General features: G+C 34.5%; 1 protein-coding gene across 1 annotated transcript in view; it reads right to left on the bottom strand.

Annotated features, from left to right (window-relative positions):
* The window catches only part of LOC125661744 (receptor-type tyrosine-protein phosphatase kappa-like), a 70,167-nt gene that overhangs the window by 11,709 nt on the left and 38,298 nt on the right, over nucleotides 1-20,160 (bottom strand). Inside the window, exons 4-18 of the mRNA XM_056147623.1 lie at nucleotides 15,918-16,055; nucleotides 15,684-15,821; nucleotides 15,091-15,219; nucleotides 9,975-10,112; nucleotides 9,662-9,805; nucleotides 8,915-9,052; nucleotides 7,408-7,511; nucleotides 6,891-7,000; nucleotides 6,396-6,442; nucleotides 5,549-5,841; nucleotides 4,496-4,583; nucleotides 1,466-1,527; nucleotides 797-833; nucleotides 447-544; nucleotides 135-263 (exon numbers count right to left, since the gene is read on the bottom strand). Of these exons, the coding sequence (XP_056003598.1) occupies nucleotides 135-263; nucleotides 447-544; nucleotides 797-833; nucleotides 1,466-1,527; nucleotides 4,496-4,583; nucleotides 5,549-5,841; nucleotides 6,396-6,442; nucleotides 6,891-7,000; nucleotides 7,408-7,511; nucleotides 8,915-9,052; nucleotides 9,662-9,805; nucleotides 9,975-10,112; nucleotides 15,091-15,219; nucleotides 15,684-15,821; nucleotides 15,918-16,055 (1,793 nt within the window). The remainder of the gene's footprint in view (nucleotides 1-134; nucleotides 264-446; nucleotides 545-796; nucleotides 834-1,465; nucleotides 1,528-4,495; nucleotides 4,584-5,548; nucleotides 5,842-6,395; nucleotides 6,443-6,890; nucleotides 7,001-7,407; nucleotides 7,512-8,914; nucleotides 9,053-9,661; nucleotides 9,806-9,974; nucleotides 10,113-15,090; nucleotides 15,220-15,683; nucleotides 15,822-15,917; nucleotides 16,056-20,160) is intronic.

Below are 20,160 nucleotides of genomic sequence, written 5' to 3'. Positions count from 1 at the left end.
TGTGTAATTTGACCTTATCTTTATCACAAACGAATTGAATTGTTGGGAAGAATGCATTTTGGAATTTCAAATGGTTTCACTGTGCTTGAAATTTTCAATTTGGCCCATATATTGTACATGATGAACTAACTTACCTCTTTGTGAATCATGGTCAATTTACGCACAGTGTAGAACGCGTAATGTTTTTCTTCAATAATTTCCACGGAAACATTTCCGTATCCGATGTGTTTGTCTGGGTCTGGCCAGTACTTTGCACATTTCTTCTGCAAAATACAAAATTCTATTACTTGTTTTTTTCTCCATTGCTTAAAGTAAACATAATTGCAAGCTTATGCAAGTGTAGTTTAAAGCTGAATAAAGGGGACGTATTTACTATTTGGATAATGTCCCGAAGTTTGCTGAATTTTATTCATCAGAACTTATTATTGTTTTGTATATACAGGTACCCTATTTCCTTCCTTTAGATTTGTCACCATTACAATAACAGAGACATTCTCCTGCCAAACCATGTTCCAGAAGTCACCCACAGTGTTTGGTTTAGGTCCTAGACAACAGGAAGATAATTGTTAAATGAAACTCACAACTGCTTAAATAATGATTATGATATACAATGTGTGCATATGCTATCATTGTAACAGTCGATAGAGAACACTAGCATCGTTTTTCATGTAGCTTTATATGTTATAATAAAAACATTGCAGTTATGGGGTATCGCAAGATCCCGGATCAGATGATACAGTGCTAGATTGTGATGAGGTAATGTTTCCACACAGCTTCACCGGAAGTTACAGCATACCCTGTGATGCGATGTATTCTTTATCTCTTTCGGCTCCCTAAGACGAAAGGTGCATGGTAATTAATGTGGATCCAAGTGCATTAAACTGACACTTATTTACAGCGATTATAAAAATGATTGCAAAAATTAAATGTTACATTGCAAAATCAAATAAAAAATCAAACAATCGTCATTCAAAGTCAGACATATTTTATAGCGATACAACATCAGCTCTGAAAAGCCATTTACTGACAAGACATATATCTTATTATATTGCACAACGTATATTACATACATTACAACTACAAACAATAATGTAAAGGTAATATAAGGCACTAATTTATATATCACAAAAGTAAATGAGATATGTAAGGATAAAAAATAATGCCAACACAAATTATAATCATATGCCATGCTAACAGTATGATTTATATTTTATATATTTGATGCTAATTGATATTTTCACTTGCGATATTAAGGCATGTTTCTCATTTAGCATTTGGATAATCTTAACACGATGTGATTGGAAAACACTAAATGCAATAGCATGTCCCTACAACTACATGTAATTCAAACTGTGGACATTAACATTCATCAAGCAGCTTCGGTTCACCAGATTTTCAAGTCACATACAAAGATACAGACATATACCCAGGTCACGGGGACATAACAACTGTGATATGTTCTTACCTCAATGTAATTGGCATTGATGTAATCCGCTCCCGTTTTCAGGATTACTCTTGAATGGTCATCTGTGGTCAATAACAATACTTGTCATAGACATTATATAAAGCGGCATTACAAAATACACGTAGGTGAACAATCGTCCCCTTAAAGCACTGTTATGTTCGAATAAGAAATAAAAAAAAACTTCTGTCTCCCGATCACCTGGAATGGTGCAAACGGTCACAATAAAAATACATAAAAGATTGTTAAATTCATGATTCGATATGTAAACCTATTGAATAATTACCGTTATCCCCCTAAACAACGATCAAGAAATCCAGCTGGTGAATGGATGGAAAGGATCATGTCATTTGGTTGATTGATTGAATAGTGTTTAACGTCCCTCTCGAGAATAATTCCACTCATATGGATACATTGTCGGTGTAGGGCTGCAAAAGTTAGGCCTATGCTCGGTGCTTATGGCCATTAAGCAGGGAGGGATCGTTTTCGTGCCACACCTGCTGTGACACGGGATCTCATTTTTTGCAGTCTCATCCGAAGGACCGCCCCATTAAGTCGCCTCTTACGATAAGCAAAGGGTACTCAGAACCTATTTTAACCCTGATCCCCACCGGTCGTCAGTTGGTTGGCGATTATATAGAGACAGTTCTACATACATATACCACATAAATGTACATGTAAAACGTATATGGTACTGATTTTGATGCACCAGATGCGCATTTCGACAAATAACGTCTCTTCAGTGATGCTCAACCGAAATGTTTGAAATCCGAAATAACAACAAACTTGCTAAAACTATTTTAGGAAAGAAAAATACCAGTATACCAACATCGCAACTTTAAGTACCGTTTTCGTAGACAGCGAGAGTACAACTGGCTGAAGATTATGAACACTATGTTTTCATATGGATGCAACGACAACGTATACAATGTAGGGGATTTGTCCAATTTACCAGGAAATAAGGTGAATGAGATATTTTTCAAATACAAAAAGACGTAAACGCAGTCATGGACATCGTTCATATCAGACCAAACATACACGATGGCACACTTTATTCACTTTACCTTACGTCATTAGACAATATTATGTCCACATCATATTCGCACACAACTTTAGCCTGATCCATCAAATGTTTTGAATACTTTATTGGAAGATTCCTATACTTTCATTTTGCAACACTAGGATATACAAAATGTAGACTGAATTCTACGATTCCTTAAACTTAAATTTACTAAAAAAGGAATGGATATCATTTCGCAAATTCTATGGTCGTTATAACGATCTAGTTCGTCAATAGAACCTATCATTTGGGTCAAATGCTGTCAGATGTGTTTCATACCGATTGTTAAGTCGTTCTTGGCACACCAATTTTAACTGCTGATAACTCCGTTTACCTGAACAGTATATAGGGCTCACGGCGGGTGTGACCGGTCGACAGGGGATGTCTACTCCTCCTCCTAGGCACCTGATCACACCTCTGGTGTGTCCAGGGGTCTGTGTTTCCCAACTATCTATTTTGTATTGCTTTTAGGAGTTCTGAGATTGATCACTGTTCGTTATCTTCACCTTTCATCATTAAGAAGAGCAAACGTCTTCGTTTCAAGGAGTTCAGTCTTGTATTCCAGCATAATTCAAGTTGAAGTATACACCCTGTATTTCCTACAAACATGCTTCTACTATTGTATCCAAAACTTTTTAGCTACAAACGTTACTAGACATAAGCCCACCTCATGCATAATCCACCTACATGTACATGTTCTTCGTATTTGTTCAATTATAGACTAACCACAGGGCATGTCATTACTAATGATGTTGATATAGCTGAAGACGAGGGTCTGAAATCACTTATGTTCAAAGGTCCTATACTTAGAGAACCCCGGTCTTTCAATTGGCTACAACATTTTATTTCCATTCTCAATTCTGTCAAAGATTATGCCAGACGATGGCATACATATAAAAAAGAACTAGACACCTTGTCGAAATAAAAAGTATAAGAGGTATACTAAAATCCAGTATTAGACAATGCGTACCTTCTATCCTTCTGTATTTAGTAAACTAGAAATGATAAAAGCATTAGATAGGTTACATGAAGAATATGTTTTGGTTCCAGCTGACAAAGCTTGTGACAAAATTGTTTATATTTGCAAGGTGCATTATTACAACTGTACGGACTTGACATTAATTCCTCATTTGGCAATCCTTTTATACTCTTTCTACTCTTCGAGGAGATGACAGTCTTCAAAAATCATGATTCAGTTTAAGATACATCTAATATTCCAGTCAGTGGGACGTATGACTATGATTTACAGGGCATATACTGGATTCCTAAACTTCATAAAAACCCTTACGTACATAGATACATTGCTGAATATAGTAAATGTTTTACCACGCCCTATCTTTGCTCTTGAAAAAATATTAACAGCTGTGATTGATTGATGGTATACTGTTTAACGTCCCACTCGAGAATGTTTCACTCATATAGAGACGTCGCCATTTTCAGTGAAGGTCTGAAAAATTAGGCCTATGCTCGGCGATTACGGTCTTTGAGCATCTTTATTGTACTACACTTGCTGTGACACGGGGCCTTGGTTTGTTGCGGTCTCATCCGAAGGACCGCCCCATTTAATCGCCTTTTACAACAAGCAAGGGATACTGAGAATCTATGCTAACTCGGATCCCCAAGGGACTAACAGCCGTGAAGAAGAAGTTTCAAACGTATTTGTGTTAGATCCAGTAAATCTTCTACCAAACCTCTATTTTTGTTCCTCACGGAAATATCAACAACTGTGAAGGGGAAACTTTAAACAAACTGTGCGACTACATATGCCAGAAGTGAGTTAAATCAAATTTGGAATCTAAAAAAACAACCTTAAATTTGAAATCGCAAACGTTTTCGGAAATGAACAACATCAAAGCCCATGACTTCCCAACACTTTGCACGACCATTCCTCCCGATAAATTTAAGACTAGACTTGTTGAGTGCATAAGGACGTAAATAGTCGGTAACGAGATGTTCACAAATTGATCACTTACATGGAAACGTTGTTTTAAACCTATTCTTAACGATATTCCCTCCCTTCTTCCCAGCTTCACATGAATGCTGCTCTCCATATGGCAACGTCTGAAAAACCAAAGGGTTCACAGCAAAGTTATCGATATCTTAGGAGGATTCATATTGAGCGCATATGGCGCTTAAATATGAAGTGAATCGAAACTAAAACAAAATTGGAACTCTTCAGAACAAGAAGTAATGAAAATTATGATTAATATTTAGTAACGGCTGAAGACACAAAAATAATCCCCGGCACCCCATGCATTCTCTACAGTATGTGCATATTTAGTCCCCTTGCTTGAATGTTTAGAATCATTATGACAACCGACCGCTATGTAATAACAATAGGGATGGTTTCAGCTTCTCTAACGTCAACTTTCCATATTTATGTAGCAATATTCCATTTTCACCTGCATATAGTAGTTGTGTCTCAACTTATTCGATACACAAGTGATTTTTCTGCGTATAATCAGTTTATATATCGAGCTACTGACAATCAAGTTCATGTTAAAGGGATTTCAACTGGCTCGCATAAAGCCAGCATTTCGTAAATTCTATGGTCGTGATAACATTTTCGTTTGCCAAACTATCATTGAGTCAAATGATGCCTGACGTGTTTCATATCAATTGTTAGACCGTTCTTTACACACCGATTTTGTCTGCGGATTACTCCATTTACTTGATGGAGATATAGAGCTCACGCCGGAGGTAAACATTCGACAGGGAATTCTTACTCTTCCTAGTCATCTGATCCCACCTCTGATATATCCGGAGGTTCGTGTTTGTCAAACTCTAAATTTTGTATTCTTTATAGGAGCTATAAGATATTACTATTCGTTATTTCCATCATTTCATATACCCAAAATAAATTTTTGGGATATCGATGGAGTGATAAAAATAAAGTAAATTATCGTTATAATTTGTGGACAATTTTTAAAACATTTCAAAAGAAATTGTTTTCAAATCAAATTTGCAAGACAGAATTTTTTTCCCTCTCTCTTGCACAAAATATTAGAATTATATTGACAACTTACAGCGTACTCTTGCTGAAATCCGTCATTATTATCTTTTCTTTTCTCTGCTATTACCGACTCCAGCCGATTTAAAGGTATATCTTGTATGGTCATCTCGTTCAAGTACGCGTCTCCGTAAGGATTTTCTGAGTGAATCAGCTCGTCATCATCAACCTCAGCCTCGTAGCTCTTCTTCGGACTTATTTGTGGTTTCTTGATTTCTGAATTCATGTATACGTTTTCTCGGTGTTTGGAGGAAGATGGACGAATTTCGTCAAGACTGCTAAAATCTTGCTGAAAGTTGTCTTTTTTGGCTGCAATTGGAAAGAAATATAGAAATAATCAAAAAGCGTGTTCATTTTGTTTAATGTTTTCATTTGCATACACATCATGTAGAAAAGGCATCATTTGCGCTGAGTTACACACATACTCCCAAAAATGAACTTAAACGTCTAGTGATAGAGAGTTACATGTATAGGCTAGGTCACTCACCACGCAACCTAGGGATCATTGATTCGATCCTTGATCATAGAGGTGCGTCAAACTTAAGACATTTAGAAAAGGTAAGTCACTGATACCATGTTACGTTCCGGACCATGGAAGCCGATCAGTGGTTTTTCGGGTAAAACCTTAAAGCGGAGGCCCCGTGCCAGTGCAGGCTATAACACTATCAAGACTTTTCATTGCTACGACTTTTGATTACACACATAGGCCGATATTTGTGAGGATTTTGATGACGTTTTGGTATGGGTGAAATATTACGTAATGGAACGTGCATGGAAAGAACAACATGAGACGCGGGATTGGAGTGGTTACAAGTCAGAGGGTCATTTCACCGACACAAGTAAAGAACAACAATATCACGTACATGACATGGTTCTTTGTGTCTTCATTCCTTGTCCCTGTGATCTATATCTGAATAGAATGACAAAAACACATTTTCAAATATCTATCCCAATTATTAGTGTTGTCCATTGTAGATATACTCTTATCAAAATGGATTAAACATTTTCAGCCTGTATGATGTATTCACTATTCCAAACACTTACGAAAATATATCATGTCTTAAAATATTTTTGATCCGTTTGTCAGAGCAAATGATTGCAAGTATTAGAAGGCAATCACCATTAAAGAGTACGGGTATATTTCCGTAAAAACATTGCAACATTTTCCACTGCTAAATTCAGAGTGTAGTTTCTCCTGGGTATATACAAACTAGCACACACTTTCTCAGCAATGGAGTTATCACCAGATGAACCATGGGTATATGGTCCCTTTATCATGCATAAATTTCAATTTGAGCAGACTCGTGCGTATTGCTATGCATATTAGTGGTAGTAGAGGGAAGAGGAGCAATGGTTACCTTTTCAGCACGAAAAATATCACAACAACCAGCAAACAAGTTGATAGTACACCGACGACGCCACCTATAATAGACGCTATATCTTCAGGTGTGACTTCCTGTTCTTGTACCTTAAAAATAATCTTAGACTTTTCAATATACCCTCAACACAAAAATAGGCATTTTAAAAGACTAATTCCAATGCATTATACTTAATGTTTAAGAATTATTTTCGTTTCATTCCCCAAATCAAGCATTCTACAATGATGTTACCCCCAAAGAGGATGATTTTTGGATCAGAATTACCCACAGGCTTAATCATCAAATGAACAATTTTAACTTCATTTCACAATGAGGGAGTTATTTCAATCTGGTTTGAACAATTTCGAGATAATTTGATCTAAACAGTAGGAAGATATGGTAAAGATCTTGTAAATTTGAAAGGATTGACATACATTTCTCAGAAGTTTATTCTGATTTCATTATCATGAATATTTTGTCGCACATTTGATTTTCAACCTTATATGCAATTACTCACCGTATTCTTTCCGAAACACGTTCCATAAACGGAATCACAGGTTTGATTGGGACATATACTGCAGTTATTTTCACAGTTATATCCATGGTACTGCGGTTCGCATTCTGCAATATTTGACAAAGTCGATTTATTGTGTAGGAATACGTAGCCAGTTTAATATAAACGGACAAAAACGTTTCATTGTAAACGCAGCAATGTTAAGGCTTCTCGAACTACGTAAAGTTGGAAAACTGAAACGTCATAAATTCGTTATTATGTCGTCAACAACCAAGTCGTTATGCAGATGTTTACTAGTTAAAAGGAATTAGGAATATTTAGTATACCTGTATATAAGAGATCTCCCTTTTTATTGTCACATGATCGTAATAATTACTTACCCCAATATTTATACATTGTAACGGTACTGAAATAAATCGTTCCGGTACAGGTGAAAATCCCATAGCACTGATATAGAAGTAGTTATAGAAGTATAACATAGCCACATTTACTTGAAATTTGTTTGGGAAATTCATAAACATTCCTAGCATATCTACTATTTCGAACATCATCAAATGTGAGAAAAGTTTTCTCAAACAATGATCGATTATAACAGTACCAGAAGGATCTGTACCGTTCCCATGCAGGTTTCATAAAACCACTGACTTTCTCTTTAACGGTTTCGGATTCTTCCCCGTTATGCACACACGCTAGACTCTTTAACTACGAACTATATACATTTAGGAGCGATTTTCAGGTTATAATGTAAAACTTATACGGTACCAATTTTGATGCACCAGATGCGCATTTCGACAAATAATGTCTCTTCAGTATATCATATAATCTAATATGAAAATTACCGTAGCGTTTACTTCACATAGAAATAGGAGACATATATTATAAAAAAAAAAAAATAATAAAAACAATATATAATTTAACAATCAGATTATATCTAAACTACGTGAACACTTGCAAGAGTAGTAAATAACGACACAATATAATGACATAATCCTCGGAATACAGCTATAGACCAGTCTAGGCCGTGACATACTTTTGCATTGTGATGTCATATGCTGTGAAATGCTTTAGGCTATAATTTGTAAGTTTTATAGGGAAGCCTTAACCACGCTGTAAAATAGATTATGACCTCTCGGTCGAGGCCTCTGCTGGTGGACTGTTAGTCCCCGAGGGTCTCTACAGCCCAGTAGCTTAGTACTTCGTTACTAGCTTGAGAATACGGATGTATATTTAATTGCTGTTATAAAATTTAGAAATTCATTTCAAAATTAAGGATTATCTCCCTCGTGCATAGCTCTTATCCTTGGACGAATTTGGCTCCACTTTTTTGGCACGCCGTTTTTGGCTACATTTAGTCCTAAAACTTCATAGTTATTTCGGATTTCAAACATTTCGGTTGAGCATCACTGAAGAGACATTATTTGTCGAAATGCGCACCTGGTGCATCAAAATTGGTACCGTATAAGTTTTACATATGCATGTATGTTCAACAGATTGCAAGAAATTACATTACCTTTTTGGCATAATATCCCCTGAAATCCTCTGTCACATCCATCGAAACAGGTTCCATTCACGTGATGACATCTAGCACTGTCCTTACATTCACCACATATCTGGCTACAATTCTCACCATACTTTTTCACGGAACATTCTATAAATCAGCGGGAAATATAGATATAATACCTCTATACATGTATTAGTAGAGTTCATGTATTTCGGATGTTCTTAAAAATAATTGAAATATCTACTTTCGATTAAGAAGAGTTATACTGAGGCCCGAATGTGACGCCACAGTCCGTGATCATCCGCTAGGAATCACCGTTTGTGTTCTGGCCATACTAGAATCATTCGCAGATGCGATAAACATATATAGAAAAAATACAAATACGTTTTCCCTACAGATTCAGGAAATTTGCAGCAAAATACTTGGACTACAAGTCACCGGTTAACAGCCGTAACTCAAAAGATCCGGTTGTTCCAATATGTGACAGAAATTGGAAACTGTGTTGTTTTGAGACCGACTAGATACATTCTCATAGATGTAAATCTGACACTAACTACAAGTAAAGCGTCACAAATATCTATCAAAGCATGTCTTTTAAGATCAAGTGAAGTTTGTTTATCGTTCCAACGCCTACTATGGCATGGGAATTTCAGTTTTAGGTCAGGTCCAAGAGATCAGTGACTACTAATGCAAGACGTTTGCGGAAGGATCAGTCAATACCTATTCCGAACATGTTAGGTTTTATATGACCCGTACCCCTGTCACATCTTAGCCCATCATAGCCCGGTCGACATCCAGCCAGGCATTCTCCCGTTGTTCCTTTACAAAGTTTGAGATCGCTCTCACAATTGTTGGAACAATTTTGTTCACAGTTTTTTCCGAATTTCATTGGAGAACATTCTGAAATTAATAATGAAAGTAAGATTAGAACTGGAAAGATTTCCCATTCATTGGGATTTGTTTCGTTTAAAAAAATGCATAAGGTTTGGAATTGGAAAGAAAGTTTTGTTGTATAAACATAAATGAACATATTTGATATTTCTTTGGTGCACATAATACGAAACCTTACCAACTTTACAAAACAATCCTTGAAATCCTGAATCACACCCTTGGAAGCACGTTCCGTTTATATGGTCACATTGATTATAATCTAGACATGCTCCACATTCATCTGTGCAGTTAGGTCCATATTTCCTTCCATCACATTCTGTGTACAACAAATAAAACGATGTCCTTAATAAATGACATTGCAATGTTAATTGACCAGTACCAAATAATCACAAATAAAGGCAATTTTCAGGGACAACTGGTTAAATGATTTGAAGTACTGTTCCATTTAAGTGCTTGTCTCAGATAAAACCATGCAAAACAGTCCAGAAGCACATGTTACCAATCCTTGTGATATTTTACATGGAGAATCACATATGGGTTCTATCTCCATTTACAAAATATTTCAGTGAAATATCCATGCATGTTCTTTTTATACAGCGCCACCTATTCCAGGCATATTGGTCTCAATTATCAAGCCAAAATAGTTTTTTCAGCTATTTTTGATACCTGAAATATAGATAACTGAAATAAGCAGTCCAATTTTGGACAGACTTAAAACAGTACCTCCTCTATGCTATAAATGAAACTAAAAATGAGGTTAAAATATTTTATCATAACCGAGTACCGATGCCTTTATTATGCGTATCCCCCAAAAATAGCTGATTCGGCATTCTTTCCTTATGTTCGGAGCCATCAGTCTTCCAAGGTAGGCCAGGTTTGAGGGTTTTGTGTTCATTTAGTAAAAGCTCTGTCATATATGACCAACTCATAAAAATATTGAGCTCGGAAAATATTGTCCATTTCGTCAAGGGATGCGAAGAGACTACCATTAGGAAATCTGACAAAGTCGATAAAATCCACCACACAATGAATTTCACATACCATACCAACAATTATATCAATACCAAAGGAAAAAACATTCTCATTTTAAGAAAATTTTAAGAAATACTAATTTTGAAATTGGTAATTCAAAGTATCTTATACAAATCATAGTAATTATACACCAAAACTGTATTAATATGCACAATTTCAAAATAATCCACATGTTTGACCACATCAATATGATTCCCTGATCGTTAAAGATATTTATGTTACTCCAACTCTTTAACCAAGTGTCCTAAAATTGAATAGGGGTTATGTACTAAGATACATCAGCCTGCCTTAGGAAACCTATACAGAAACGTCTTTTCTAGTACCATGTCTGTCTATGAACCAACTGAGAGATACACAAATATGTGTAAAGCAATACACCAATCTTCTTTCAAGGAGAGTTAATGTGGCTCACCAGAACTTAAAGAGTTTTTCAAATCAGCACAAAAATGATTTCATCATGAAGGGTATGATACATCATAAGTATATATGTCAAAAAGGCAGACAATATGCAATTTTGGATAAAAATAACATGATTTTAAAAATTAATATCATCAACTATGAAAAGCAGCCTATGGCGGATTTGAACTCAGGATCTAAGGTTCACCAGCCCAATGCTTTATTCACTGAGCCACAATTATAGACATGCAACCAAATCAATCGATAAAAACAATTTCACAAAACATTCAAATTGCTAACTTGTGATATGAGCCTTGGTGTAATGAGCTACCTTAAATATCTTGTAGATGAAACAATCTACAAAGAGTTTTTTTAACAATGTACATAAGATTTAAAAATCCATAGCAATCAAAGCTGTCTACCTATTTGAGGGATCTTGTAGAATTACTGAAGTAGAAATAGATACAGTATAGTAATCTATAAATTTAACCTCATCCCTGAACATGGACAGAATGATTATTTCATGAGAAGGTAGAAAATAAAACAATGATATCAAATAAAAAAAAACAACAAATTTTCATCCGCTAAGTTTCAACAACCTTTAACCTATCTTATGGAGCATTTTGAGAGAAAAATTCAGTTCTTTACAAAATCCTTGCATTATGTTTAATGACAATGGGCCCTAAAATGAAAATTACTGTGTTTCCACTGTTTTGAAATTATACCTCCTACCCTAGAATTTAAGATAAAATATATATTGTTGAAGAGATTTTTCAATAAACATTGTTTTGAAGTTCACACTTGTACTAATTTCAAAGTAATTAATATCAAGCATATTTAAAAGTACCATTGACTGTAAAAACTGAGCCCCTCAAATCAAATATGGTAATGTACCTGCAACTTTAAAAATATAGATTGTGATTAGATTGTCTCTTAGTGTTCTTTTGAAAATAAAAGTTTGAGGAAAAAATTATAATGTATATTCTACCAGCCTACTTCAGTTTTGACTTACATGTTAACAGAAACACAAAAGTTTACATTTTTAGTCTGATTCATAAAATTAAATACATGCAATGTGTGTATAATAGACAAATATAATGTAATCCCATCATGTATTATACCATAATCTATAACAATTGTAGAATTAAGAAATATTAATGTACACATCATTATAGTACATGTACATCGTTGACAAGGTCTCTTCTGATACTGAAAAATTGCTATCAGATCCATAACTATACTTCAGATAATGTTTATCTATGTGCAGATTTTCCATTGCCTCTAACGTGACACCTTGGACACTCATTCACAGTTTCTTTGTTTTGTTTGGTTCATTCTCTTACACTATAAGTAAAAATCATACATTTAGTGAAAACTTTTTCTGAAAAGATAAAATTGGGAGGGGGGGGACTATTATATATATACACATACAAAACACTCTGTAAGACTTTTATTGTCAGAATAAGGACAAAAAGACAGTCATACATACTAAAAACAAATTCTTGGATAATTATGATCAATAATTAGAATTCACATGTAATTCATTTTTACAACATTCTGAATGTAAAAATATATTTTGATTATCAAACACAAGAAGTATTTGAAAACAGGTTCATTAATAAGCAACAAACAAAGGCAAAATAAGTTATAATTTACAGACCATACATGTATATGCTAGTTCAGGTTTATTTGAACAGTTGGGCATCAGATTGAAAATCAATTTTATAAATGTAGAATTAGTACATGATATGCAATTATTTTACCTACTTCTATATCATCCTCAATACTGGTAGGTACATTCAAACATGCCAACGAATTCCTCAATTTGCTTGAGCATAATGCTGAATTGCTTTATACCCTGCAATAAAGGACAAAATTCCATTAGGAATTTTCTTACAAAAAGGGATACAGTACTGTGATAAATGGTAGGTTGTAGCAAATTTGGTATATGACATAGTTATATATGTTTGTAGGTTTATGTTATTATAATTTATGCCTTTAGATTTGACTACATACATTTGAATGATTTTATACCTCAGACAGTAGTTTGCAGGAGCAATATGAATTTGATATCAGGTGTTCAGATCAGATGATATACTGGTACTCTTCCTTGATCCTGACATATTTTCAGTTAGGGAATTTACCTACTTTCCGCATCATGTTTCATGGTGGGTTAATTGTTCAAACAAAAGCAGTGCATTAAAAAAAGGTTTACGCTACACTTGTCCTTGAATGAATGTATTATTCAATGACCGAAAGCAAAATACTCATATTTCCTGTTCAGATTTTTTTCCACCTTCTGTGGGAGTTGGACTCTTTTCCTCTATTCCTTCTCAACAACCACCACCCCAATCACTAATGAAATGATGGAATGTGACTGGCTTTTAAAATTTGGAATAAATTACAGATCTTTAATCTCCTTTTCTTACTGTTTGAGTGTTAGACAAGAAATATCCCTGGCTCTGAAGATTTTATAGTTTCTATGGAAGGTCTCTGTAATACTGTATAACACTACATGAACATTTCCTCAGTGTAGACATAACTATCCATTTTCCACCACCTAATCACTGCTACAAAACCCAAATATTTGGCATCACACTTTATAAAACACATTAGAAATCCCAGTTAATATTTTTCGGGGAGCCGGAGCCGGGAGTGGGACATTGCAAACACAAATTTATGTAAAGTTCCCTTACCAGCTTCAACCTGAATTGCCTCCCTTGACCGATACCAAAACATTGATCATGCACCTCAATCTGCCTTCGCCTTTCTGGAAGAGCAATTGTCTAGAACACCGCATTTATCCGTGTTCTTTTCCAATATATGCCGTAATGGTCTCGTTGTTTTTGACATATTTAACTGTCCGGTAACTTCTGCACACCTATGTTCATGAAACGGTTCGAAATATCCTTATTGATTCTGTACCGAACCAGAGTTTTATGCGTATCTTTCTTACAATCAATCAACGATGAAGTGTCAGAATCTTCGAAATTATCACCAAAATTTCCACAAATAAAACTATTATCTCCAAAACATTTGCAAAAATTACAAGTCAGACGATGCCAGCATTTCTCGTATACCTTTTGAGACTCCTTTTTTGAAGAGTTACACGGGGAATCTCCATTTCGATTGATACAGAAGAAGTGTATTTATTATGTTTTTTCGACCTTTTTTTTTTTTACTATTTCTGAGTTTAAAAATGATAATATAAATGTTTTTGAATGAGTAGTATAAAAAAATGTTTAGAAATCATTAAAAGAAACGGTTTTACAACCAAATTAATTTTCGTCAAATAAGTCGGAATATAGCTACTATTTATGGCAATTTTCAGCTACTTCTCATTATTTGCCAAGCTCTATAATATAATTCTGAATATATCCTAAGTATCTAAAAATATGAAAATACTACCAATTAAAATAATTGTCTACCTTACACGACAGAGGTGCTCAAAGTTGACTAACAATGAACATCTCAAATAGTAAGCCATGTTTGTCGCACCCCCCTTTTAATGCGTCAAACATGAAAAATCATCCAACAGTCGCAAATGATACATTAGACTGTATATTTCACCATATCAATAAGTTTTAATTCATAAAACTGATATTAACTAATTCAATTTATCGCAAAAATGGGTAATTTTAAACCATTTTCTATGTAGGGAAGCTGGGGATTGACCGAATGCAGTTTGCTCGTGTTACTATAAATAGAATGAACTTGACCTATATTTTGATCTCACGATTGACTCACTTTAGACCATACATAAAAAAAATATCATCATTGTTGGAAAGTTTTGACCCCCTTCTGGAATATTTTTCTGATTTTGATTGTTTTTCTCTGAGACAAGCACTTAAGCAATGGCGATTTACCATCAGTGCAATGTGTTTCCTTCCAGCCCGAATAGCAGGGAGATGTACATTGTCCTGTAAATCTGTCACAAGTGTCACAATTCGTGCACGTTCGAGAACAGTTCTCCCCGTACCAACCAAGAGGACAAGCTGAAATGAATCAGTAATACAAAAGACGAATCAGACACTATTAGTGGACTATTTTTTCAGATTCATTTCTGAGGTAAAATCATAAACTGGATGTTTGTTTATTTAAAACATTTGGAATTAGATTTTTTTGTCATGTTCAACATATATATCCATCTGTTGGAATATACAATGCATATAAGTTTATTGATATAAATGAATTTTGGCGATTGTTAGACATGCAAGTGTCATTGTCTGCTTCTTACACATGGAATCATATCTTTAATACATGTATGTAAAAGCCGATCTTGGGGATGAATAACATTTGTGATACAACTTTGCAAAACATGGTCATTGTAGTGCAATATATTTTGATAATAATTATGTATCATTTAGAATATATTTTTCAAAATATTTTCCTTTCAATGACTGCATTAAAACATGCATGAACAGTACACACTAGTATATTGTATTTTGCCAAGACATACGTGTTTTACATTTGTCTCCATATACACCGATGTCACATCCGTTTGTACACGTTCCGTTCACATTGTTGCACGTCATCCTGTCACTACAGTTACCGCAGATCTCTTTACATAGTTCTCCATAATACTGAGAGTTGCATGCTACAAATGAAATGCAAAATGGAATAAAAATGGACAATTCTGAATAATGCAAAATAAATTCATACAACGATTTAAGTAACACTGAAACAGACGTACATAGTTCACACTGATGTCCCTGATATCCAGGTTTACATCCCTGACAATCTCCAGTCTCTATGTGACAGTAATTGTACCTACAGGTGTCAGGACAAGGGGTCGAGCAGTCAGATCCGTAGTAACCGGGTACAGGACAACCTTAGAAGATTTGGGAAACAAACCTTATCAAACGCAATTAAATCCTTGGTAATCAAATACAAAATAATATCATAAAATATTTACATTGTAAAGTACTGTTTGAAGTAACCTTAAAATGAATAATTTAGACAAAAATCATATAATAAGAATATATATATATATATATATATATATATATATATATATATATATATATATATATATATATACATTTTGGATCAGCTCTTTGGACGAATAGGGCATGTCCTAATTCGCTCCACTATTAACATTGATTGGCAAGCCTAAAGACCAAAAAACATGTAGTCTGCGTTGTAAATACGTTTGTAAATTAGTGTAGTTGTAGTGCTAGATGTATTTATATGTACTTTTTGTTATTATGCTTTGTTGATATTGACCATATTATGTAATTGTTTTCGTTTGTCCTGAAGAAGTGACGGGTCGTCCCGAAAATTTGACATTCTCGTTGTTCGTGTCATTGGTCATGTTAGTGCTTTGTATATATATATATATATATATATATATATATAAATATATATATATATATATATATATATATATATATATATATATATATAGTTATACAAGAGGCGTGGTGTGGGATATATTGCGTATCTCAAACTCACGTTGTGGGATCCATAGGTGGTTTATGGGTCATCTATATTTTGACCCATAAACCATGTAGTCTAAACTTCATAGAAATGTTGAATATGATATTATCATCATAAAAAACGAAGACATTTTTACCCACAAGGATATATAGAAAAATGACCCACAACGCAAAATCTCTATTTTAAAACAGTCCGTCTAAGTCCCTCGCTTTCAACATTTTGTGTATCTATAAATGTCAAATGGAAACTCCCACAGTACGGTAAAGTGATACACGCAATGCATTGTGGGAGGACGATGACGGGGATGAGCAGAGGGAAAAGAGCCGTAAGTATCTTGTTCTTATTAAGCAGCAAGTAGTAGAGCGATTGAATATAACGTATATTTATGATAATTAGACGAGGGACTGTCGGACTTGTTTGATCTTAAACACAATTTAAAAAAATGGCGGACGCCTCAGCCTGAAACGTAAAAGAACCTCAACAAAAGCACATGTACATGCACATATTCGGAATGCAAGTGGCATACATGAGGTATTAGTCCACGAGTTGTGAAAACTTAAGTGGTTATATTACTTTTTTAGTTTGCATACATGTTTACCTCTGATGAAAGAATATATGGAGATCACAGAAGCGATATTACTGCATTCGCGGTAACTGCTGATTTATAGCATTATCCAATTAAAATAAACTTCGTCAATTGCAGTTATCTCTGATTTTATGCCATTTCTATTATTTTTAGAACTAATAAATCGTTTACATTTGATGTTGGTAGAGGAGGCTAGTCTGGCTACTGCCTAAGGTGCACTTGGGCTGTTTTCATGTTTGTGAAAAATACGTGAATTTGTAGTCTTGTTTGTGGGCGAAGAGAGAGAAAATACCGTTTACGGTGTTGTTTTCTGGTATCGACGGAAAGGATGTCTTAGAGTAGATATGAATGTGACTAATAACCATAATTCCAGTAAATTAATTGTACAATTTTACAATGCATTCCATAATGTATGTGAAAAACAAATGAAAATTTAGGGGGCCAGTAAATTTCACTGTGGCCCAGTAAATTCAGACAGTTCACTGGTCCGACTGGCCAGCAAGTTTTAAATGTTTTCGTGAAGACTGTTTGATAAAATTAATTATAACAATATATGCATGGAAATCTTGTAAAGAATAAAAGCATTAACTGTTAAATCAAAAGTTACTCGTACACAAATTTTATGCCAAACAGAAAGTGCCGACCCTCTTAGGAAAGGATAAGTAATTATGCATTAATATATTATGTTTTGCGATCTTTCTTTATATTATGAATATATGTACGTCATTGAAATTTTCTTTGCATTTAGTCGATAATTTATACGGGTCATTTTTTCTCTCGAGACATGACGACACAATAGTTAATGGTACCAGTAATTTGTCTCCAATCCTTTCGATTTATTTAATGAAATATGTTCAAAACAAAACAGGTATTGAAAAACCACTTTTCATACAAACAGGGTTTTCTAAAACGTTTGACCGTGATCATAATAAAAAAAATATATGAAAACTTTTTTTTACGTTTATAAATAACTGAAATTGAATACATATACATTAATATTTCGCACATTACATGACAAGATTATTGTGTCCACGCATTGCTGTAAAGATCGCTGTATTTATAGAGGTCTTCATCCTTTCGACGGCCAGAGCTTGTGAAGAATGTTGAACACAAGGAGGGTGGTCAGGGGAAAAATCATGATAAAAAGATAAATCACTGTGTACATGGTGTAAATAAATATTTCACATCAAGAACATGTATGTATGTTAAATTTGCTACAGAATAGAGGTAAGGATCAATCCTACAGTGCCTAAAGGTCACGGCGAAGGGGTCAGGCTCCAAAAAGTATGCACGAAAGACTTCTAATTTTTTTTTTTGCTTTTAGAGTGCAATTTTTCTCTCCTTTCTTTTTTTCTTTGTCACCTACTGAGTTTTATTAAGCAGGACCTATAACAGTAAAAGTTTGAAGGGTATGGAGATCGGAAAAAAGGTTCTAACGAAACCCCTATGCCTGCCGCGTATCTGAGGACCTATAAGATTAGACAGAATAAAGGCAGGGCTTTTTAATTTTGACAACTGATGGAATACAACTTTCTCTTACGATCCATATAAAATATGTTATAAAATCCTTCCCTGGGGCCCAGTGCAAGGGGTCAGAATCTCTATTTTTGGTCATTACAAATTTTTATGCTATGGCCGTGGAAAGGATATGCTGTTTGTTTGATAATTAAATACATAAAATAAGACAGTATGTCAGTTATAACGCTATGATTTTCCTCACAATAAGCAGGCTTATGATAAACAAATTATTTTATGTGTAAAATGTAGGTATAGAAAGCCCTGCAGGTAACAAAGACTTCATATGTATACTGTGTGTGTATTGGGGTTATTGCCATACAGGGTTTGACATTAACTTTTTTGAGCACTAGACCAATCGGGCTACTTCAAATGATGTTTGCTACACCTGACCTTACATCCACTAGCCCTGATCAACTTTCCAGAAAAAATCTGATAGATTCTCCATATCTAAATACTTAATTTAAATGACAAACGTTAAGTTTGAACTAAAATGCATTTAATTGTCTAAAAAAAAAATCTTTAGTCTCGTCATTCAATTTGATGCTTTTACTTTCAAACATATTTTTCAGTTTCTAAATTCTTAACAGCACGGAAATACTTTAATCCATTTAGAATAAAATGACCTCAATATTTTTTCTACAAATTTCTATTTCATAAGGCCTGCTTTGTTTCTTCCCAACATTTTTCTTTTTATTCCTCTTTCTTGGGACATATTTTGCTTTCCTTGAGGACGAGAATTCGTATTTGAATATAAATATTCCTGCACATATGTATATAAACACAGAAAAATTGCTGTTTACAACGTAATTCATGAATTTGATAAACACTTTCTTATATTCAATTCAAATGAACTGTTTTGTTTCTTTTAATGAAAATGAATTCAATAATTATATTTAACCAATACATTACTTTACACACATCAACATTGTGTACATGTCGTAGAACATCACTTCCGACCGCAATTTATTAGAACTAAAAATAGAGATTATGTCATCATGCAGTCTTCACGAAAAGATTTAAAACTTGCTGACCAGTCGGACCAATGAACTGTCTGAATTTACTGGCCCACAGTGAAATTTACTGGCCTCCTAAATTTTCATGTTTATCACATACATTATGGAATGCAATGCATTGTAAATTTGTACAAATTATTTACTGAATGCAAGGTGAAGATAACGAACAGTGATCAATCTCATAACTCCTACAAGCAATACAAAATAGATAGTTGGGCAAACACGGACCCCTGGACACACCAGAGGCGGGAGCCGGTGCCTATGAGGAGTAAGCATCCCCTGTTGACTGGTCACACCCGCCGTGAGCCCCATATCCTGATCAGGTAAACGGAGTTATCCACAGTCAAAATCAGTGTGTCAAGAACGGCTCAACAATTGGC

The sequence above is a fragment of the Ostrea edulis genome, chromosome 8, assembly GCF_947568905.1.
Source record: "Ostrea edulis chromosome 8, xbOstEdul1.1, whole genome shotgun sequence".
Lineage (NCBI taxonomy): Eukaryota > Metazoa > Mollusca > Bivalvia > Ostreida > Ostreidae > Ostrea > Ostrea edulis.
Note: the sequence above shows the minus strand (reverse complement) of the source record. Positions and strands in the feature narration are given on the sequence as shown.